Source organism: Phocoena sinus, chromosome 19 (assembly GCF_008692025.1).
Source record: "Phocoena sinus isolate mPhoSin1 chromosome 19, mPhoSin1.pri, whole genome shotgun sequence".
Classification (NCBI taxonomy): Eukaryota; Metazoa; Chordata; class Mammalia; order Artiodactyla; family Phocoenidae; genus Phocoena; species Phocoena sinus.
In genome coordinates this window covers 11,630,988-11,653,886 of record NC_045781.1, presented here as the reverse complement: position 1 = coordinate 11,653,886, position 22,899 = coordinate 11,630,988, and the positions used below count along the sequence as shown (strand labels likewise).

The 22,899-nt window shown below is 49.1% G+C and overlaps 2 protein-coding genes across 5 annotated transcripts in view; both read left to right on the top strand.

The window, feature by feature from the left end:
• The window catches only part of AXL (AXL receptor tyrosine kinase), a 31,373-nt gene extending 24,812 nt beyond the window's left edge, over positions 1 to 6,561 (top strand). For 3 of the 4 annotated variants that reach the window (XM_032612082.1, XM_032612083.1, XM_032612084.1), the window contains 3 exons: positions 2,109 to 2,268; positions 2,792 to 2,928; positions 4,682 to 6,561. In XM_032612082.1, the coding sequence (XP_032467973.1) occupies positions 2,109 to 2,268; positions 2,792 to 2,928; positions 4,682 to 5,033 (649 nt within the window). In that variant the 3' untranslated portion in view covers positions 5,034 to 6,561. The remainder of the gene's footprint in view (positions 1 to 2,108; positions 2,269 to 2,791; positions 2,929 to 4,681) is intronic. The other variant, XM_032612085.1, reaches the window with a different exon arrangement.
• Positions 6,562 to 8,819: 2,258 nt separating this feature from the next.
• Positions 8,820 to 22,899, top strand: part of HNRNPUL1 (heterogeneous nuclear ribonucleoprotein U like 1) — a 34,690-nt gene continuing 20,610 nt past the window's right edge. Inside the window, 7 exon segments of the mRNA XM_032612086.1 lie at positions 8,820 to 9,204; positions 9,206 to 9,272; positions 12,989 to 13,114; positions 15,129 to 15,282; positions 17,229 to 17,302; positions 18,833 to 18,972; positions 21,034 to 21,133. Of these exon segments, the coding sequence (XP_032467977.1) occupies positions 8,974 to 9,204; positions 9,206 to 9,272; positions 12,989 to 13,114; positions 15,129 to 15,282; positions 17,229 to 17,302; positions 18,833 to 18,972; positions 21,034 to 21,133 (892 nt within the window). The 5' untranslated portion in view covers positions 8,820 to 8,973.

Here is a 22,899-nt window from a genome sequence, read left to right as displayed (position 1 = left end):
ACTTCCTTACCAGTTGGCAACTGGCCACTTCCCCAAGCTTCCCATGTGCTCCACAGCCCCCAGCTTAGATGCCTGACTATCACCCATCTCCAGCCCCCTCCCCCCAGACACAGCAGTTAAAGGTTAACTCCTAGCATATTAGGGGCCTCCGGGGTCTGTTCTGGTTGGTCATTACCCAAGTCCATCACCCTGGGTAGAAATAATCAATTCTTTTTTTTAAATTAATTAATTAATTAATATTTATTTTTGGCTGCGTTGGGTCTTCGTTGCTGCACGTGAGCCTCTCATCGCGGTGGCCTCTCTCGTTCTGGAGCACGGGCTCTAGTCACGCGGGCTTCAGTAGTTGTGGCTTGTGGGCTCTAGGGCGCAGGCTCAGTAGTTGTGGCGCATGGGCTTAGTTGCTCCGTGGCATGTGGGATCTTCCCAGCCCAGGGCTCGAACCCGTGTCTCCTGCATCGGCAGGTGGATTCTTAACCACTGAGCCACCAGGGAAGTCCCCGAAATCATCAATTCTTTTTTTTTTTTTTTTTTGCGGTACGCAGGCCTCTCACTGCTGTGGCCTCTCCCGTTGTGGAGCACAGGCTGCGGACGCGCAGGCTCAGCGGCCATGGCTCACGGGCCCAGCCACTCTGCGGCATGTGGGATCTTCCCGGACCGGGGCACGAACCCATGTCCCCTGCATCGGCAGGCGGACTCTCAACCACTGTGCCACCAGGGAAGCCCATCAATTCTTAAAAAAACCGAATCCCAGAAACTCAGATGCTAGAATCAGGGAATCTTCTATTTATATAAAGCACAAAAACAAGCACAAGTAATCCATGCTGCTAGAAGTGAAGATCTTGATCACCTAGGAGGGGTAGTTATACGCTAGGAAGGAAGGACCGGTAACCTTTCTTTCTCATTTTAAAAAATCGATGTCTATTCTACATACACTAAAATATGCACATTTTATGCATTCAGTTCAATGAATGTTTACGTGTCTATAGACCCATGGAAACAACCACCACTAGATCAAGATCAAGAACATTTCTAGGCCCTTGGCAGGCTGTCACCTGCCCTTCCCAGTCACTGCCCCCAAGGGGTAACCACTATTCTGTACTTTTGTCCCCATCAACTTCTGTCACCTCTTCTTAAATGTCACGTAAGTGGAATCGCAATTTTGACTCCTTTGTGTCTAGCTTATTTTGCTCAGCATGAAGTTTTGAGATTAGTCCATGTCATTGGACGTATCGGTAGTTCTTTTTCTTTGCTGTGTGGTATTCCATTGCACAGATGCCCCACGATGTTCTGTTTCTTAATCTAGTTTCTGGTTACCTGGGTGTGTTTATGAAAATTCAGTGAGCTCGGGCTTCCCTGGTGACGCAGTGGTTAAGGATCCGCCTGCCAGTGCAGGGGACACGGGTTCAAGCCCTGGTCCAGGAAGATCCCACATGCTGCGGAGCAACTAAGCCCGTGCGCCACAACTACTGAGCCTGTGCTCTAGAGCCCACGAGCCACAACTACTGAGCCTGTGTGCCACAGCTACTGGGCCCGTGCGCCACAACTACTGAGCCTGCACTCTGGAGCCCACGAGCCAAACTGCTGAAGCCCGTGCGCCTACAGCCCGTGCTCAGCAACAAGAGAAGCCACTGCAATCAGAAGCCCGTGCACCACAACAAAGAGTAGTCCCCGCTCACTGCAGCTAGAGAAAGCCCGCGTGCAGCAACAAAGATCCAACTCAGCCAAAAATAAATAAATAAATTTATTTTAAAAAATTCAGTGAGCTCTTCATTTAAGATTTGTGCATGTTTCTGTGTATATAGTATACTTCAAAAACACAGTTAAAAAAAAATCAGAGACTCCAACCCAAGGAGTCTAGGAAGGACCTTAGAATCTGGCAAAAAGCCAGAGCTGGGAAGGCCCATAGCAGCCCTTTTCCCACCCACCTTTTACAGAGGGTATGAGAAGTAACACGGTTCCCTCCCAGTCTGGGGCAAGGCGGGGAAACTGATCCCCAGCCCCAAGCAGGACAGCCAGGGCAAGAGATGGAGACGTGTCTGAGAGTAAGGGCAGGCTTCCTGGTTGAGGGGGCTGATGCCGTGACCCCATTCCTCTCCCCAATCTGGTAGGCTGAACGAGAACATGTCGGTGTGTGTGGCGGACTTTGGGCTCTCCAAGAAGATCTACAACGGGGACTACTACCGCCAGGGACGCATCGCCAAGATGCCGGTCAAGTGGATCGCCATCGAGAGCCTGGCTGACCGCGTCTACACCAGCAAGAGCGATGTGGTACGTGCACCCCTGGCAGGAGTAGGGAGCAGGAGGAGGGCGTGGCCTGATCATCTTACACCAGACCTGGGCTCACAGGGACGTGAGGGCCTCCCTGCGCAGGGGTCCGCCACATGGACCACGTGTGGTGGGCATCTGTGAACGGTGGTGTGGACATGCTGGGGGTATGCATAGGCCCATGGGTGCATGGTGACAGGTTGCTACATGGGATATGTAGACAGTTTAGGTTGGGAGAGGCAGTGGTAAGTGTATACATGTGTATAGCCAGGGTGTGGAGGGTGACCCGAGACCACGTGTCCGTGAAGTGTATAATTGTTTGCACGGGTGGGCAGGTCTATGTGTGCACACAAGTTGCCTCCGTAAGTGTGTACCTGTACCAAAGTGTTTCTGTGAATAGCTGTGATGCACCCACAAAGATAGCTGTGTACACATAAGTGTGGGGATACCCATGAATCTGTATGTTGGGTGAGGGCATCTGTGCAGGAGAGACCCCCTAAATTCTCTCCCTTCTACCCCACCACAGTGGTCCTTTGGGGTGACAATGTGGGAGATTGCCACTCGAGGCCAAACCCCATATCCAGGAGTGGAGAACAGCGAGATTTATGACTACCTGCGCCAGGGAAACCGCCTGAAGCAGCCTGTGGACTGTCTGGATGGATTGTGAGGACCCTTAGGATCCCCTCCCCCCATCTCAGATTTTACACCAAAACTCTGAGCACCCCACATGGCCCTGACATATCCAGGACCCCCTAAAACCACAGAATCCCTCAGACTGTTGAGGAACCCACCTGCCCCCTCACCCATGCTCCACAGAACCACCATTAGCCCATGAGGTATGAATTAGCAAAAGTGCCCTTTCCTCCTTTGCTTTGTGTGTGGAATACAGGCTAGAGCAGCACCCCTACCCTGGCCAGGTATCCGTGGGCGATGAATAATGACACGTCCCCACTCACAAAGAATTCTAATTCCTCCCAGACTCCTGAGTACCCACACTCCCCCCACGTGCTCTTCAACACGAGCCCTCTGCCAAACCCTTATAATGAGCTTCTCCACACTCTCCAGGCTCCTCTGAGATGTTCTCAGAATCCTTTAGGGTGGTGCTTATCAAGTTTTGCCATCCCATGGAACACACAGAGAAGAGCACTTTGGGGGTAAAGAGAAGATGTTGCTTGGATCGGGAGGGGAGAGCCTGGGGCTTCAGACTCTCCAGGTCCTCCTTGGGTGCTCCAAGAGCTGAGGGCAGTAAGAATAGCTAACATTTCTATAGAACTTACTAGAAGGTATGGTTTTAAGTGCTTTGCGTGCATTAAGTCATTTGGTCCTTACTACAGCCATATGAAGTGGGTTGGCACCCTTATTATTCCCATATGCAGGTGATGCACAACTGAGGCCCACGTCAAGGGAAGATCGTTTCCCAAAGGCTGCATAGCTGGTGTATTAGTTATCTATATCCCCCAAATCCAGTAGCTTAAAATAACAAGCATTTATTACCTCGCATGGTTTCTGAAGGTCAGGAGTCTGGGAACTGCTTAGCAGGGTAATTCTGGATCAGGGTTTCTAATGAGGTTACAGTCAAGATGTCAGCTGGGGCTGAAGCCATCTGAAGTTTAAGACTGGAAGATCTCTTGCAAGGTGGCTCACTCACATGGCTGTGGCAGAAGGCCTCAGTTCCTTGCCACGTGGACCCCTCTATAGCGCTGCTTGAGTTTCCTCATGACATGGTGGCTGGCCTCCCCCAGATGAGCATTCCAAGAGAGAGAACAAGGAGGAATCCACAAGACCTTTCCAACCTAGTCTCAGAATCACACACACTACCATTGCTGCCGAGTCAGAATCCAGTGACTAAATCCAACCCACACTCAAGGGGAGGGAGGGTAGCCTCCATCTTTTGAAGGGAGGAATGGCAAAGAATTTGAGTACGTATTTAATTTAATTTATTTATTTATTTGTTTGTCTGTTTGTTTTTGGCCACGCCGTGTGGCATGCGGGATCTTAGTTCCCAGACCAGGGGCCGAACCCGTGCCCCCTGCAGTGAGAGCACAGAGTCTTAACCACTGGACCGCCAGGGAAGTCCCTGAGTACATATTTTAAACCAATACAGCTTTCAAAGCTTTGATGCTATGGTCTGTTCTGGGGAACCACACTGGGAAGCTGTACTCTAGCAAACCCTCACTAGAACATCACCCCCTACCCAGAGAGATTTCCCAAGACTTTTTCCATTTCCTGAGTGTCTGTCCCAGGACCCACCTCAGAAACTCTTGAGAATTCCCAAGTCCCCATAGATGCCCCCCGAACTGCTACAGTTCCCTCCACTCCCTTGTAATACCCTCAGTCCTCTGAGTGTCCTAAAATGCCCCCAAACTCCCAGAATGCTCCCCTGTTCAGTCTCCCACTCCTCATTTTGCTACCCTAGGTATGCCCTGATGTCCCGGTGCTGGGAGCTAAACCCCCGAGACCGGCCGAGTTTTGCAGAGCTTCGGGAAGATCTGGAGAATACGCTGAAGGCCCTGCCCCCTGCCCAGGAGCCAGACGAAATCCTCTATGTCAACATGGATGAGGGTGGGGGTCATCCTGAACCACTTGGAGCTGCTGGAGGAGCTGAGCCCCCAACTCAGCCTGACCCCAAGGATTCCTGCAGCTGCCTCACTGCCGCTGAAGTCCATCCTGCTGGACGCTATGTCCTCTGCCCTTCTACAGCTCCTGGCCCCGCCCTGCCTGCTGACAGGAGCTCCCCAGCACCCCCAGGGCAGGAGGATGGTGCCTGAGACAACCCTCCACTCGGGACTCCCTCTCAGGACCCAAGCTAGGCACTGCCACTGGGGGACCCCCCCCTCACTTTCCCACTCCAGGCTTTACCCCCAACCTTAGCCCTCTCCTCCTACCCATTCCACTTCCATCCCAGACAGATCCTCTCCCTTTTCCACACCTTAGTGTCCCCATGTGTAAAAGGAAGGGATTGGACTACAATCCCTAAGGGTCCTCCCAGGTCTAACATTCCAAGATTCTAGATTCTAAGGTTTAAAGAGTCTAGATTCAGAGGTTCTGAGTTTCAAAGATGAGTCTGATTCTAAGGACCTGAAATTCCAAAGTCTCTAATTCTAAAGTGCTAAGGTTCTAGACATGGAAGTTCTAAGGCCTATATTCTAAGGCTGTGAGATTCTATGGCTCTAGACTTTTCTGGTTCTAAGATTCTTAATAAAGCCCACAAGATTTTAGGTTCTAAAGCCCTAAGATTCTAATTCTAGGATCTAAGGCGCTATGATTCTAGATTTTATTTTTCTAGGGTTCTGAATCCCTAGGGTGTAAGATTCTACAATTGTAAAAATTCTACAATTCTAGACATGGAGGTTCTAAGGTCTGATGTTCTAAAATTGGATGTTCCGAGCCTCATAGAGCATAATTTCTCTGGCTGTGAAACTCTAGATCATAAAGCTTCAAGATTTGATCTTCTCAAGTTCTAAGATTCTAATGCTGGTCAGTTATAGGTTCTAAGGCTTTATGATCCTCGAAACTTTTGTTATGAGATTCTGGATCCTAAAGATCTGAAATGCTAGAATCTGCAATTAGAAAGTTCTGAGAGCCTAAAGATGGAGGTTCTAAGGTCTAATGTTCTAAGATGCAATGTTCCAAGACCTAGTCTAAGAACCTAGATTCTCTGTGTCTAAGATTCCGGATCATATGCTTCAAGGTTCTAGATTATTAAACTCTAAGATTCTAATGTTGTTCTGTTCTGTGTTCCAAGGCACTCTAGATTCTATTGGTCCAAGATTCTGGATCCTCAGCATCTATGGTATAAGATTCTACAGTTGGTGGTGACTAACCAGATGCCAACGTTTTAATCATTTTTTTAAAATCATTTTTAATGTTAGACAGCTTTAAGTTCTATGCTGCATTCTGTCTTTCTAGGATTTTAGTTAAGGAGCCAAGAATTCACAGTTCTAAGTCTTAAGATTCTAGGCACTATAGTTCTAAGATTCACATGTTGTAAGATTCTAAAAGTCTACAGGTCTAGAATTCTAAGATACAATTCCAAGGTTTTAAACTTATAGTTTTATCCTTTTGGGGATAGTTTTATCCTTCCCTTCTTAGCCACCTCTGCTTCCTCTTCCCCTCATGTGGGGTGTGCCCCCTCAAGCCTGTGCAATGCATTAAGGATGCCTCCTTTCCCCAAAGGACAAACTCCCTCCTTTGGGGCCATGCTGCCCCCCTGAGCCAGTCCCTTATGCCCCTGAACAGAGTGTGGACTCTGAAACCTCCAGAGGGGCTCAGATCACATAAAACTTTGTAACCATGCTTGTCTCCTCTTGTCTCCACTTAGCTGTCATATGGCCCCTCTCCCTGGCAACTCAGTTTCCCCAGTAAAAAGGAGGGTTTGGTGGGGTCTTGGAGTTCTCCCCTCACTAAAGACGATAGAAATGAACATATACATAGACAAAAAGACAGGCAAACAAAAGCAGAATCACTGAAACCCCTAGTGAGGAATAGGCACATAGATATTCACAGGGTCACACAGAGACCCTACCCCTCTCCAAAGTAACAGACCCATGAATTAATGGACATACTCAAGCACACCTGGTCACAAATACAGAGACACAAATTCAGACACAGAGAAACACAAAATTACTCAGATACAAACACGTTTACAAACATGCACAGGCAGGCAGTCACCAGGAATAGGAAGAAACTAGAGTAACAGATACAGACACAAATACTCAGACATATAGAGTACGTATAGGGCACTCACAGACCCAAACGTTCAGATTCACATAGAAACACAGGCCCAGAGCACCTCCGATAATCACGAGCCCACAAATGGACTCCTGCCAAGGCAAGCCCACTGTGTTTTGCAAGCATCGCAGGCATAAGTTCCTGGGTGTGTCCAGCAGCAGATGGAGAAATCCTTGGCAGCGCCCGGACGCCCCCCGGTGGTGGCTCCTGCGAACCGAAAACAGTTCAATCCGGGCCACAAACTTTTTTAGAACAAATCATTGTGGGAAGCTGGGAGGAAAGAGGAAGTCGGACGTGGGCGAGGGGCGGGGTGTCTGGACTGGAACCTACGGGCCCACGTGAGTGTCTGTCCCGCTTCTGAGTGGGTGCTGTGTGTCTAGGTTTTGCCGTGGTGTAAGCTTGTAGTGTAACTGTCCTGTGTGTCTTTATCATTTGAAGCCGCCTGCCTGTGGCGACCTTAGTGGGCTCATCTACACCGAAGTTTGGTGTATTATCCCCTGAATTGATGCTTCTGATCCCACACACGCCATTTGTTTATCTGTATTGTGTGTGCGCCTTTGTCTAAGTAGAGGTTTTGTGTGGCTTTTGTGGGCTTTAGGTACGGCTCAGTGGGCAGCGGGCGTTTGCATTGTGTATCTCGATAGTGTACCTTACAGAAGCTTTGTGTCTTTTGAGTTAGAGGCGACAGGTGGTGTAGTGTTAGACATTGTGAAACTCTGTGGAGCTTAGTAGAGTGAGGCTTAACTACGGACCTGTGTGTTTGAGCTTGTCAATATAGATACCGAAAAGGCGGATCTACTGAACAGCAGTTTAGAGGATGTGGGGTAGAGACCCTTGAAATTGTGGAGGTCTTTCCGGAGGGGAAGGCTCTATGATCGCGTGCAGAGTGCCCATTCCACGTAAGATACCAACCATAGAGAAAGACGGTAGCGCAGCTATAAAGAGGCGCCCCGTGAGATGTACTATCAAAGGGGAGAGAGTGTGATTCCCTTTACAACTTTTCTCCCGCTGTTAGTCTAGCCTCTATTTTCAAACCTTCAGGATTCTCTGAAGTCAAAGGGTTGCTTTTCATAAAGGCAACTGAGTTTCTTCCACATTAAGAATAATTTATTTACTTAATCTCGATTTCGTATACTTCCCTCTACAGCAATATTCGTAAGGCCGACAGTAAGCAGAATGGCCAATCTGGGTAGGTTTTCCTAAAACGATGCAACTGTACTAGCTTTAGTGAGATAAGACAGTAACTGAGATTGGTGGACAGACTGTTTTGAAACCGCCCTAACGGCAAGGGGCAGGTCCTTAATGAATTCATCTCTTTCCGGTTTCCTAAAGGCAATCGTGAAAGGGGGGGCGGGGGTGTCTGCCGACCCTCCATTTGATTGGTTTCTAGTGGTTTTACCCGCTTGGACTCCTCTAGGGGCGGGAGATTTAGACCAATCAAGATATGTGTTACAGAGACAGTAGTTTGATGAAAGGACCGCACAGGAAAGGCCTTGGGGGGGGTGGCCCCGCTCATTCTGAGATCTCATCACTGATTGGTCCAAATCTTTACTCCCTTTCCCTCATTTGACCCTACGGGAGCGGGCGCGCGGGCACTACCCAATCACCGCGCGCTCCTCCTCCCTCCTTTTCCCGCCCTCCCGCTTCGGTCCCAGTACCGACGTAGGCCAACGCTTCCTCCCCGGCAGCTCCTAAGCCCTTTCATTGACGTTCTTTTGAAAGACGCGCTCTAATTGGCTGAGCTCCTGGGCCCGCGCCCATTGCCCTCATGCGATGGCCAATTGGCACCCGTGTTGCATCGCACGGGGCCACGGAGGAGGGGGGAGGCGGTGGCGGCGGCCATTTTGAGCCGCCGCCGCCGCCATTGGAGTGGGGGCCCCCCCCTTTCCCCCTTCGCCTCCTGACAGGAAAGGTTTAAGGGGGACTGAGCCCTGGGAGGCCGGGCCGGGCTCGGGGGCCGCCCCGGGGGCCCGGGCCATGGATGTACGCCGTCTGAAGGTGAACGAACTTCGCGAGGAACTGCAGCGCCGCGGCCTGGACACTCGCGGCCTCAAGGCCGAGCTTGCTGAGCGGCTGCAGGCGGCGCTGGAGGCCGAGGAGCCCGACGACGAGCGGGAGCTCGAGGCCGACGACGAACCGGGGCGAACCGGGCACAACAACGAGGAGGTCGAGACCGAGGGGGGCTCCGAGCTGGAGGGGACCGCGCAGCCCACCGCCGCCCGGGCTGCAGCCGCACCCGGAGCCCGGCGGCTACTCCGGGGCCGGACGGGACCATTGTGAGAGTGCGCGGGGGCGAGGGCCGGGGAGCCCGGAGTCCCGGGCCGAGGAAGGGCTGTGGGACGCGGGATCCCGGCGCCTGAGGTCGGGGAGGACGATCTGAGGATCGGGGATCGCGCCATCCGCCGCTGAAAAGGATCTGGGGACAAGGCCCTTGGGACGACCGGAGGGTGGATCCTGGCGTTCGGTGCAGGGGAGATACTGGAGTGGGGGCTCTCGGTTTCGGAGATGAGGAAGGTCCGGGGGTGTAGAGGATTCCGGAGCCTAGGGCTCGGAAACCGGAAGCCGTGGTTTCTGGAGCCGGAGACAGTCGGAAGAACAGGAGGTTTTCTATCGGCGGGCTGAGGAGGATCTTGGAAATGGTGATCTTAGGGTTTACAGCTGGGTAGGCTTGGGAGCTATGCTAGCCCAGTCTATGGGCTGGGCGTTGGGAGCCGTGTTTTCAGGGCTGGGAGAGTTTTGAGGATGGAGGGTCCTGGAGTTTGCTGCTGGATGGGGTACCGAGAATTCTTATGGGTTGATTAAAATGGAGTGCTGGCGTCTGACCGGGGAGGGTCTGATGGACTGTGTGTTCTGGTGTTTGACTGGGGAGCAGTTAGGGGATGTGGGAGACCACCACGTGATTGTACTAGGGGGGACTTCCATCTGGCTGAGGATGGCCTAGGAGACTCAGATCCGGGCTGAAAGGCCAACTTTGAGGCATGGGGAACCTGGGCATTTGATGCTGGCAATCTGGGGACCTTCTGGTTGACTTATAGAGGAGGTATATGGAACCTTGGTGTCCAGAAGCTGGTGGAGGAGAGAAGGATGCTTCACTGGGTGAGGGACCTGGAGGGCTAGAGCTGGGAAGGCTCTGAGAACAAATAACGCAGTGGCTACTGCTGAATGGTCTTAGATTAACAGTATGGGATGTTTGGAGAACAGGGGTAGCTGGGGGTGGGTGGGGTAGATAACAAGTAGATACTCGATGGAGTATCTAGGGGATAGAGGATTCTTGTGTCCAGCACAGGCGTGTGTAGCTGGTCTGTCAAATATAGGGAGGAGAGAGTGTGTAGCATGTGGAGGGTGAAAGAAAACCTGTTGACTTGGCTGGGGACCTCAGGGTGGAGTAGGGAGGAGTGTTTCTGGGGCTGAGCATCTCCACAGGAGGGCTCCTTGGTCCCCAGAAGCAGTTATTTTTGTGGCCAGGGATTGGAGGGGCCTCAAGGGTAGCTGGGAACCTGTGCATCAGCCAGAAGGTGTGACTCTGAAGGAGAGGGGTTGGAGTAGATCTGTTACTTTCTGAAGGAGGCGACCCCGGTATGGAAGGGACTAAATCTGGAGTTAGAAAAGGGTGGCTTTCTAGCAGGACAGGGATCGGAGAGGTTGAAGAGTAAGTAGAAAGGACTCTGGCGTTCAGAGTTTGTGTTATTTCTCTGAAAAGAGGGTATTCTCAGCCATAGGGCTAAGGAAATGGGGAGAGCAAGGGGGTCAGAGAAGAGACTGGATTTGGGGTTGGCATTGGGTATTTACTTGTTGAAGAGAGATGGAACCTCCTGGAGCAGGGCAATCTGAGGGTAGATTTGGGGTGGAGAGCGATTGTCTAGGACTCAGATGCTGGGAAAAGTACTTCCCATTGCAGAGACCTGTGAAGGAAGGAAGGAGTGGCCCAGTGTGCCTGCCTAGGGCAGGCAAGACCCTGGCAGGAATGCCTAGGAAGAAGGGCCAATGGCTGGAGGTGGTTCCAAAGAAAAGTGATGTGCTTTGGAGCATAGACTCTAGACTCAGATTTTGTCTTGGGCCAAGTCACTTCACCTCTGTGAGCCCTGGTTCCCTTGTGTGTAAAATTGGGATAATAATAGTGTCCCCACCCCCCAGGGTTGTTATGAATGAGATTATGTTCGTAAGGGGCTTAGCACTGGACCTGTCTATTATTAGGAGGTGGACGTTTTAGAGAGCGGAGAAGGGCCCCAGAACCATAGCTTCTCTGAGCAAGGCTTCCTCTGTGAGCACAGGAGATTCTCAGAGATGTGAGGCTTCCGTGGCGAGAAGAACACTGTGCTTGGAGCCTGGAAGAAAGAAAGTGGTTTGAAAGGGTCCTTGTGTTCTACTTAAGGAGTTATTCTGTGTCTTCCTTTCTCCCCTACCCCTTACAACAAATCCTTTGGGTCCCTTTTTATGCCCCCCTCCAACCCTTCCTTCAACCCTGGTAAACAGACCTGTAGCAGACCACGTGATCTGTGACTTTCCTCCCTTTGGCCGCACCTGGTTTGTGCCCAGATATATTTGTCCTCTGAGAAAGGATCCAATCAGTTAGCAAGCAGCAGAGTAGTCTGCCCTTCCCTGTAGTTCTGCCTCACTAGGCCTGGCACCGCCACTAGTAGGGCTCTGGAGGCACCTAGCAAAGCTTGCCCCTGGGGTGGAGAACCTGCTTACTACTAACCCTAGGTTTCCAGAGTTCTCTCTGGGTTTGCCTACAAGGTTCTTGAGGGAGTTTCAGGTTTTAGTTCCACCTCTGAGCTCTCACATGTGTCATCCCAACCCCAGGAATGTTTTCTCCATTCTCGTCACTGAATTATCATCACCTATGTATCCTTTGAGTCAAGGCTTATCTCTTACTTTCTGGGTCCCTGATCTTAGCCCTTGGTACTTCTTCATAGCCCTTAACCCAATCATAATTTTTGTGCTTACGTATTTGTTTAACGTGTGTCCTTACTAAACTGAAGGTTTTAGTGGGGCAAGCTTATTCTCAGCTGTATCCCAGCATCTGGTATGTAGTATGTACTCCATAAATAGTTGATGTTATTATTCTTTTTCCTTTCTTTCTTTCTGTCTGTCTTTCTGTCTGTCTTTCTTGTTTTTTTGGCCCGTGCCGCATAGTTTGTGGGATCTTAGTTCCCCAACCAGGGATTGAACCCTGGCCCTGGCAGTGAAAGTGCCGAGTCCTAACACTGGACCTCCAGGGAATTCCCTGATATTGTTATTCTTGCCACCCTTCAGTTGAGTTCGTCCTGGACCCACAAGAGACCTTCTGGAACCCTTCCACCTAACTCCAAATATTTTAGGATTTATCCCTAATGAGTCTGAGGCCACTATTATCATGACTCCTGTTTCTTAACAGTTCCTTTCCTTCCTCCCCCATTTCCTCTTCAACTGAGATGGTTACCCCTGATCTTTACAGTTATTGCAGGGTGGAAGTGATTCTTAAAGAGGGTTGGCTATGCAGGTGGGAATAGTGACTTGGGTCGAACAGAGGACTGGTTTGTGCTCTGAACAGTTTTTAAGGTTGTACCCTAAAGGTAACTCTCTAAGCATTATACCACATCAGAGAACAGCTAGGCTGGTAATTTTTAAAACTGTGCTCCATGGAATCCCAGGTGTCTGTGGAGTTACCCCCCACCCTAGTGGGCACTTAGAGGGCGAGGTCAAGCTGGACCCCTTCTCTGACTCTCCCATCTCCTTGCTTCAACCAGAGCAGTTCTGCTTCATTTGGTTTTGTATGTTGGGATTCTGTAGAACCCAATCACAGATAGATCTCCAACCTTTTGAGGGGCAAAAAAGCATGTCCTCAGGCAGCTGGGCCCCTGATTTCCCAGGTGGGTTTCCATCTGAGGGTGTTATCACACCTTTTAGCCTCTGGCAGACTAATTGTCCCCAGTGGGGATGGCGTCGTTTTGCATTAAAAGCTACCTCTCGTCCAAGAACACCCTTCTAACTGGCCATTTTTTGTTTTAAGATGTCATGGACAATATTACCATGCAGAACCAATTCTATGAGACGCAGGTCATCAAGAAAGAGAACGAGTCAGGCTACGAGAGGAGAACGCTGGAAATGGACCAGCAGCAGCAGGCCTATCGCCCAGGTAGGAAAACGCACATGATCTCTCTGTCTTGAAGGAAATAGAATCTGTGTGTGGGTAGCCCTTACCTTCTGCCTAGTGCCTAGCTTTCCCAGAGGACTTTGCATCTTTCTCTTGGGCATTCCACTTGGGCTTTGTCACTCTGGCAAGGTCTTTTTGAAGGAAAGAACTTAGTCCCTCTCCCAAGTGTTAGGAGAGGGGAGTCTTCAAGGTATGTTTTCAGATGTTAGTACCAACATCCTAGAGAGTTGAGACCTGGAGGCCAATATTTGAGTCCTACTTAGAATCTTAGAATGTGGAAGCCAGAAAGGACCTTCTAAATCTAGTCCAGTGTTGCCCACGTTCTGAAGAATATCTTTCCAGGAGATATTTATTAGGGACTCCTCAGGAAAAGGTTCCTTGGACAAACACATCTGAAAAATGCAGCGTATTCTATACCGCTTCTGGGAGAGTCACTGTGCTTATTAGATCATTAAAGATGCTGAGAAGTCCTGGATTGGGAAAAGCTCTGTGTCACATTGTTTAAAACCCAGGATTTCCCAAACATGTAAATGTGTCTTTGTAGAAAAAAGTTCCCTGTAGTGCAGTTTGGGAAACACAATTGTAATGTAGCTGTCTCCCAATTTTACAGATGGGGGAGGTGGCAGGGCTGGGGTTGGAACCAGGAAACTGGCTTCTGGGCCATTGCTCTTGGTCAGTAAGCAGCACTCCTCACCAGTAGTGTCCTAGTATTGGGGAAGCAGGGTCTTACCGTTGAGTAATGACAGAGCCAGGACTGGCTCCCAGTCTTGTGCTCCTTTCACTGTGCTGTGGCCCCAGTGCCTTTTCTTAGTGAATCTAGCTGGTTCTGATTCCATTCTGGTTCATCCACAAAGTGAAATCCCCAGACATTTCTTGTGGGTGGCTCAGGATTTTAATGAATGTAGGTTAAACCGCAGATTTGTGTCAGGCTCTGTGAGACTTGTGGGATCATTTGGCCCAAGGAGAGTATTCTCCGTGCAGACATTTATCAAGGCCTCCTGTGAGCCCAGCTCTGTGCTGGGAACCATGGAAGTTCTCTTCAGGTGAGTGAGCACCATCTCTGCCCTAGCAAGCGAGGAGCCTTCCCTGAGAGGTTTGGTCTGCATGCCAAAGCCAGGGAGTGACCCAAGGTGGTCTTGAGTTGAATGCTGAAATGTGTAGATGTGAGTGATCCACAGCATCCATAGGTGCTGTGAGAGAGATGAGGCTAGACTGAATCCATGGGTTTCTCTTGGTAGGCACGGATTCCTGGAGTCTGCCCGAGACTGGGATTTTCCTGTGGTCCGCAGCATGTTATCCCATCCTGACTTCCTATTCGCGGTGTGACTTAATGAGGCCATCACACCTGTGGGCTGGCTTAACTGCAGGCCCTCCCTGCTGGAATGATTCTGGGCTTTGTAATAGAGTGATTAAAGCCGGTAGAGTTAGCTGTGGGACAACAACACTGTTGAATTGCCTTTCTCCCCTCCATTGTTAGACTGAAGAAACTTCGTAAGAACTGAAGTGAAGAGATTCTTGGGGAGGAGAAATTAGAGAATGTGGAACTGTGGAATCTTAAAAGTTTTGGGGGCTCCCTCCCACTTGGTGCAGGCCAAGGTAGCTGCCAACTTTCATGGGGCCTTTGGCAAGATAGCCAAGGCAGTCATTCGCCTTTGGGTAGGCCCTGAGCGAGCTTGTCCTTGTTTAGTGCTGAAGTCCCCTCTCCCTCCCCACGAAGGCTGAGAGTTATCTGACTGACATCTGTCACCCCATCAACCGCTGGTGCTGATGTGCCTGGATGGCCATCCCCAGCCTCCCTTTATTCTAGCCCTGTTCTCCAGGACAGCCGTCTTGGCTCCCTCAGCAGGCTTCTGTTGAACTCGGCAAGCTGCCTGTGCCCAGACCTCATCACCATAGTCAGGGTCCTTCCAGTATCTCCTGAGGTAAAGGGGACCAGAAAAGTGATAACTGAGGAGTTTCTGAGTGTCTTGACCATCTGGATTTGTCCTGACAGTAGAAGTGAAGACAGAGATGAAGCAAGAAGCACCCGCGAGCTTCCTCCCGCCTGAAGCATCTCAACCCAAACCAGACAGACAGCAGTTCCAGAGTCGCAAGAGGCCTTATGAAGAAAACCGGGGACGGGGGTATTTCGAGCACCGAGAGGATAGGAGGTGGGTCTGTGAGGCAGTGGTCACCCTTTTTCCAGTAGGTCTCTATGTCTGTAGCCTGGTGCCCGCTGGGACCTTCGTACTAGCCTGGAGGGGCAGAGCAGAGTTCTCCCTCCCTCACACTCTCCCCCAGTTCTTCCTGCACTCACTACCAGATTCAGCTTTGCTAAATATTTGGTCCTTCCCTCAATTCTTCCCTTCCCATTACTTTCAGGGTAAAGTTCAAACACATGTGAGATGCCAGCCTGCCTTTTCAGTCCTTTGCCCCACTGCCCTGCAGTCCAGCACAGTGTTCTGTTCTTAACGGTTGCTTGATATCCCTCAGTTGAAAGAAAGATTTATTTCCTGACCTACTCCGAAACACACCCCTTCCATCCATCTGTTCATTCATTCATTATCGGCACTCGTAGTGCTTTCACACGGGCCCGCCCTTGGGATAGTCCGTGGAGGCACAGGTGATTTGGACAGTGGGTTTTGTGTGAGGGTCAGGAGCTCATGGGTGGGAGTGGCCTCCCCCCTGGTCATTTCCTTTTCCCTTCCCTGACAAGCCTTCCCCCTCCCTTCGCCCCCAGGCCCAGACCTACCCCTTCCTCCTTCCTTCCTTCAGCTCCTGTGTGAAGCCTTTTCCAATCAGGGAAACTAGGAATGATCACTCCTTCTCTATTCATCTTGGCTGGTCATCTGACACATCTTATTTCCTATCTGGTGGAGTCCATCCTCCAATTAGCTTGTGACTGTTTAAGACAGGGCCTGGGTCTCATGGCTGTGACTGAAGTCAGGAGATGGAACCCACCTCTTATGAGTTTCTCCTACTACCCCCCATAGAACAGAGGCCTAGAGCTACTTGCTGATGGAGGGCAGAGGAAGAGCACTTGCTTTCATCCAGGGGTGACAAGAGAAAGCTTCCTAGGATAGACTTACCATGTGATGATCTCTTTCTTCCTACCAGGCTCTGTGCTAGCCTTGGACTGGCAGGGTCAGAAGGGCACTCCACCAGAGGGAAGCCTGCTGCTGGGGGAGTGCCAGGAACTAGATGGGCACAGTGTACCTGGTCTGAGCATATGGTGGACTGAGGTCATCCAGCCTGGCCCAGGCAGGACGCTGAACATTAGACTCCACACTTCCACCCCTTTCCCTTATTCCCATATGTTGGAAACCACCAGTATTTTCACATAGTCCCTTTTAGTATTTTGGTAGGAGGGACTCTTGTTCATAATTTAGGACACTTTTTTTTTTTTTTTTTTTTTCCTGTACGCGGGCCTCTCACTGTTGTGGCCTCTCCCGTTGCGGAGCACGGGCTCCGGACGCGCAGGCTCAGCGGCCATGGCTCACGGGGCCAGCCGCTCCGCGACATGTGGGATCTTCCCGGACCGGAGCACGAACCCGTGTCCCCTGCATCGGCAGGCGGACTCTCAACCACTGTGCCACCAGGGAAAGCCCTAGGACACTTTTAAAGAGAAAGAGACTGAAAAACATGGTTCATTTCAAATCCTTTCAGATGTGGAGTTTTAGGAAGCCTGGAATATGGACAAATTGTAATAAAAGGTTTATCTAAATTCTTACAGATTCCCACTCCTGGCCCAGTACTCTTTGGGCTACCATAGGCTCCCAGAGTTCAGCATGGAGGTAATTCTCAGCGTGTAAAGGGGTGGATCAGAATCTGGGGGTGTGAGAGAAGAGTCTTCTTGGAAAAGCTTCCTAAATGATGCCGATGGCCCTTGTTAGCAGAGCCGGCCCTCTTCAGTCCCTGACCCTGCCCTAGGAGTTAACAGTCATTGCTCTCACTGCAAGGATATAAGGTTCCAGAGTTCTTTTGCTAACTTCTGTGGCAAGAACTTGAAATCCAGGAAGCAGCTTGGAGGCCACTTGTAAATTCAAGCAGAACCTTCAGTTCCCTTCTTCCCTTGTCTGTCCATTCTCATGTAACGTGATACCTCTTTATGACACAGGGGCCGCTCTCCTCAGCCTCCTGCTGAAGAGGATGAAGATGACTTTGATGACACCCTTGTTGCCATTGACACATGTGAGTCTTTGGAATGCCTGTTTGATACTGCCTTCCACTCAGTATTGGGAGGCTGCCTTAACCTTCACAGAATTCCTGCCCGGCACCATCCAGAGCCAGTGTTAGTTCAGATGTGAGAAACAGCAGAGCTCTAGAATGAGGGTGCTGGTTTGGAGACAGAAGATCTGCTCTCAGCTCTAACTGTGAGATTCTGGGCAAGTCATTCTACTTCTCTGAGCTTCTCTTCAGGGAGGAATAATCCTGCCCTAATACCTCAGAGGACTTTGAGTGACATTCATCAGAGAGTGGATACCAGAGCAAGTTGGAAAACCCTAGCACCCTGTAAACACGGAGGGTTGTCATTTAAGCGGGAAGGGAACCTGAGTGCTGCTGGGGAAACTTAACTCTTTGACGGCCTTTTCCCCAGTTTCCATCAGCTGCTCACGTTCCTGGTGAAACCAATGCCGTTTTGTCTTCTCAGGCATTAACCTGGTCTGTCCTCCAGTTCAGTTTTCTTTCCTCTGGATAAGTGGTTTTCCCCTTGACTGTGCAGCTAAACACTTGGGGGAATGAATATAAAGGTCCTGTTCCTCCTCAGACCTCCTAAGACAAATTCTAAGTGGTAGAGCCTGTGAATCCGAATTTTTAAACACACCCAGAAGCCCAATCAAGTATGAGGACTGCACTTTTCAACAGAGCGGAAAGTTAACAGAAGTTCATTCGTGTACTTCTTTACGTAGCTCATGTTTATAGACCAGTGGCTACATGCTTTGGAAGAGATAAAGACATCTCGTACACAGTCCCTTCTATCGCAAGATCTCAAAGACAGTATACCCAGAGTAAAGCTAAACATTTTTTAAAGTATTGGGTGGCAGTGGTCCATGAAGCAGTATCTGATCAAATGCCAGTTGTACAGGCCATGGCACTCAGCCTTTAGAGAGCGGAGAGAGCCTACTGGGTGAGATGGTCAGAAACGACTTGAAGACGGGGGAGAGTCCAAGCAGCAGAGTCCTAGGCCCACTCGAGGAGGTGGGAGTCTGTGGTGCACCTGACAGTGGTCCTGGGTGGTGGGTGTGGATCAGGGTCAGATGTTTGTGCAGGAGTCTGGCTTCCACACTGATAGAGTTAGCATGGGAGATGGTTGAAGTGTATGGCAGTGGGGATTAACCTTTTTAAATTCTAAAATCCCTTGAAACTGGTAAGAATATGGACCCTCTCCCTAGCAAGTGTACATCCCCATTAGAAGCATGTGTGTATTATTTCCAGGGGCGCCCCCTGACAGCCTTCCTGGGACCTCAGCCAGGTGAAAACCCTCGTTCCTATGTAGAGTGGCTGTTTTCATCCTGTGCAGGCCAGTTTGCAGTAGTCCAGGGCCTTTGTGCTAAAAGGGAGACTGGTTAGGCGATGCGGCTGGCTTCTCATGAACCTGCCCCCGTGATGTGTCAGCTTGTGTACTCCTGGTTAACACTCTTGGGGAACTTACCTCTGCCTGTGCCTGTCCCTCTCGGGACCATTAAAACATCAGCCAAATACAGGCTTTTTCCTCCACAGATAACTGCGACCTCCACTTCAAGGTGGCCCGAGACCGGAGTAGTGGCTACCCACTCACAATTGAAGGTTTTGCATACCTGTGGTCAGGAGCCCGCGCCAGCTATGGGGTCAGAAGGGGCCGTGTGTGCTTTGAGATGAAGGTGAGTGGGAGCAACCAGACGGGATAGGGACAGAAAATAGGTCCATCCTTTGGAATAACCTGTCACCAACCACCTTGGTCAGAGCCATGATTGCAAAAGAGATTTGATTGAGCATAGACTGTGTCCCAGCAAAAAAAAAAAAAAAAAAAAGTAAAATGAACTCAGAAGAACTATGTCATTGCTAAATAATATATGGGGAAAGCAGGCTGACCATACATTGCTTCTTCAAACAGATTTTCCCTTGATGGGGTTTGACCCAGGTATTGTATAGCCAACCATTCTAAGGATGACATATTTGTAGAACTAGGAAAAGGAGTTGTTTGGAAAAACAGTGAGCTAGAAAGAATTGCTCATCACCAATTAAAGGGAGGACAGGGAAGAGCAAGAAAAAGAAAGGTTCTGCCATCAGGTCATCTACCATCATCTCTCCACAGTTCCACGTCCGGTTATGTTTATGAAAATAATATGTGCTCGTGTTTAATAAAGTTCAGAAGGCACAAAAGACTATAGGGTGAAAACCAGAGTTATACTCACATCCTCCCAATCCCCATCCTGCCCTCCAGAGATACCTTATGTGTTAACAATTTCTTGTGTATCCTTTGCATATCCAAACTTATTTATGATAGGTAATACTTACAAAACACATGGCATGTGCTAGATACAGTGCCAAGTTCTTTTCATGGATATCTCCATTAATCCTCACAGTATCATCATGAAATACATACTGTTGAAATACATACTGTTTTTAGAGGTGGAAGCTAAGACCAAGGGTTATTGTATTTGCTTGGCTAAGACGTTGATTCTAAGTTGTGCATTGTTTTGTGCTGCTCGTAGAGAAACACTGCCAATTATACTGACAGGGCTTTCATACATCAATTGTAAGATATATCCTGACTTTGGAGATGTTAAAATGTGAAAAATGTGTGTGCAAAAGTCAGTGACATAGGGTAACTTTCTGAAAGCCACAATCTAATGCAGATAGATATTGGTTATTAGACAGTCTAACCTCTGATTTAATTAAAGGTTAAGTCAGAAGATACCTTTTTTTTTTCTTTTTAATTTTTATTTATTTTTGGCTGCATTGGGTCTTCATTGCTGCATGCAGACTCTCTCTAGTTGCGGCGAGCAGGGGCTACTCTTAGTTGCGGTGCACGGGCTTCTCATTGCGGTGGCTTCCCTTGTTGCAGAGCAGGGGCTCTAGGCACGTGGGCTCCAGTAGTTGTGGCACGTGGGCTCAGTAGTTGTGACTCGCGGGCTCTAGAGCGCAGGCTCAGTAGTTGTGACGCACGGGCTTAGTTGCTCCGCGGCATGTGAGACCTTCCCGGACCAGGGATCGAACCTGTGTCCCCTGCATTGGCAGGCAGATTTTTAATGACTGCGCCACCAGCGAAGTCCCCAGAAGGTACCTTTTATTCTTTCTGCTGCTTTTACTTAATACTGTGTCTTGGACATTTTTCCATACCCCAGTGTATCAGCCCTGCCTCATTCTTTCCAACCGCTGCATCATATTCTGTGGCAGGAATGTGCCATAATGTGACCAGTGCCTTATAGGTGGTTTCTACTTGCTTTCTCCCTCCCTCCCTCCCTTCCTTTTCAACATAAACACTGCCTCACTGAATATTTTTGTGTGTATGTATCTATAGGATAAACTGGAAGTTGAATTGCTTGGTTATAGAGCATGTGCATTTGTAGTTAATAAAGACTGCTAAGTTGCCCTCCAAAGACATTGTACCAGTTTATGTTTCTGCACCAAATGATATGAGAGTCCCTGTTTCCCCTGCAGCAAGTGTTAAAACTAAAACATAACTGTTTCTGAAATTCCCTTCTCTGTGGCCCTGAACTCTCCTAAGCCCTTTAGAGGCCCTGGTTTCAGTACAACAGGCCCTTCAGAGCAGTGTAGATACCTTTTCCCCAGCAGCAAAAGCCTGCTGCTTTTTTTGTTTGTTTGTTTGTTTGTTTGCTTGTTTTTTTTTAACATCTGCCCACTTCCCTCCTGTATTGCCTTGTAACCCATCAGCCTCCAGAGAATCACTTCTGAGCCCTCTTGTTCTCTGTTCCCAGATCAATGAGGAAATCTCTGTGAAGCACCTTCCATCTACAGAGCCCGACCCACACGTTGTCCGTATTGGTTGGTCCCTGGACTCCTGCAGCACTCAGCTAGGTAAGAGGAGGTCAGCCAAGCAATCCAGAGAGTAGAGCAGGTGCCTCTGTCCCTGGATTCTCAAGCTTCCTAAGTTTCTCTTTCCCGCATTGGACCCAGAACAGAACCACCCTGGGATGGAACAGACAACAAGGATTAGGCTTGTGCCGCTTCCCATCTTCAGACATACAGGATTCAGTTGGAAGGACCACAGTGATAACAACTTTTCTACAAAAATTTATCCTGCATCTTTAAGGAGAGGGTCCAAAGTCCTCTTTAGAAAACTGTTCCCTTTCTTAAAAAAAAGACCAGTTGTCTCCTGTTCTCAAACCAAGCTGAAAGTAGTAAGTTCCTCAGGTCCCATTAAGTCCTATCTGGAATTTTCTGTCCAGAGCTTAACCCAGAGTAAAAGAGAAAGCAGAGACCAATGGGTCCAGGGCTGGCTGGTGGAGAGGGGCAGGGGCTGCCTTGAGAGGTTTTGAATTTTCACAGAACCCCAGGCCTCAGTGACCTTCTGACCCCAAGTGACTGATTTCAGTGACCAATGCTGAGACCTTCTTCCTTGGTCATAAAAACATTCTGATTATGAAAATAACATGTAAAGAAAAAAATGAAAATAATGTGTGCTCCTTGTGAAAATTCAGGCCATTACAGAGGAGAAAAATGAAAATCCTTCTAAACCTGTGAGATAATGACCAATGTTAACATTTTCATCTGTAACCTTCCAGACAGTTTGTGTTTTGTCCTTTGTGTTTCTCAGATGGGGCACGTTATACGGATTACTGTAACCTGATTGCTTTTTCCCACTTAATATCCATGGGTATATTTTTGTAAATAAGTATAGCTTTCTTGACCACTGCATAATTTTTCACTTTACAGTTGTATCACTTATTTATCAATGTTTTGTAGGTCATTTAAGTTGATTGCAAATTTTTGCTGTTAAACGCTTGAGCTGCCCTTGTGTTAGTCTGATCTTTAAAAGTAGAAATGCTAGGTTAAAAACAGTGAATACTTTTCATTTTGATACGTATTAGCAGTTTTTATTTAAGACTCATGTGTCATCTCCTTTTATATTTCTTTCACTTTTGAGGTATAAGTGGAAAGTAGTTGATACAGATAAAGATACAAAGCCCAGAACAGTGGAGCAGATGTCCAGGGTTACACAGCTGATTCATACTAGAACTGGGCCTGGAGTTCATGCTGTTGGCTCCTGCTTTACTGGCAGGGTGCGCCTTGGGTTCCTGGCCTAGGATCTCTCTATAACCCAGATGTCAGCCAGGGCCCCTGGGGTCTCAGTCATATTGCATCGGCACCCAGTTCTGTAGCCTAAGGCAATCCAGTACCTTTCCTAGGTATTAGACCTCACGGTCTGCAGAAGCAAAATCCTTTTACTGATTTCTGACCAAAACTCGTTGGCACCAAAAATTGACGCCATTAGGAGACTTAACTGAATATTGAATGTCACAGCAAAGGGATGCATCTCAGCATACAACCTTCCTCTATCCCAGCTCCTCTCTTCCCTCCTCCCTTTATTTTTCCAAATTCTCCCTTTCTGTGCAAAGCAGTTCAGTTCAGCTCCTACTCCCAGACTTAACATCTAAAGCCATCAAGCCCTCAGAAGTTCTGCATAATGAGGGGCTTCCTTTCAACGGAACCTTTCTTACCTTCCCTGCCAAAAGCATCTGATTAGTAAACTAGTAAAGAAAATGATTTTTTTATTTAAAACTACATGACAGCCATAAAGGCTGTTGTGACCATCGCAGGTTTAACCTGCCTTTGCCTGTTTC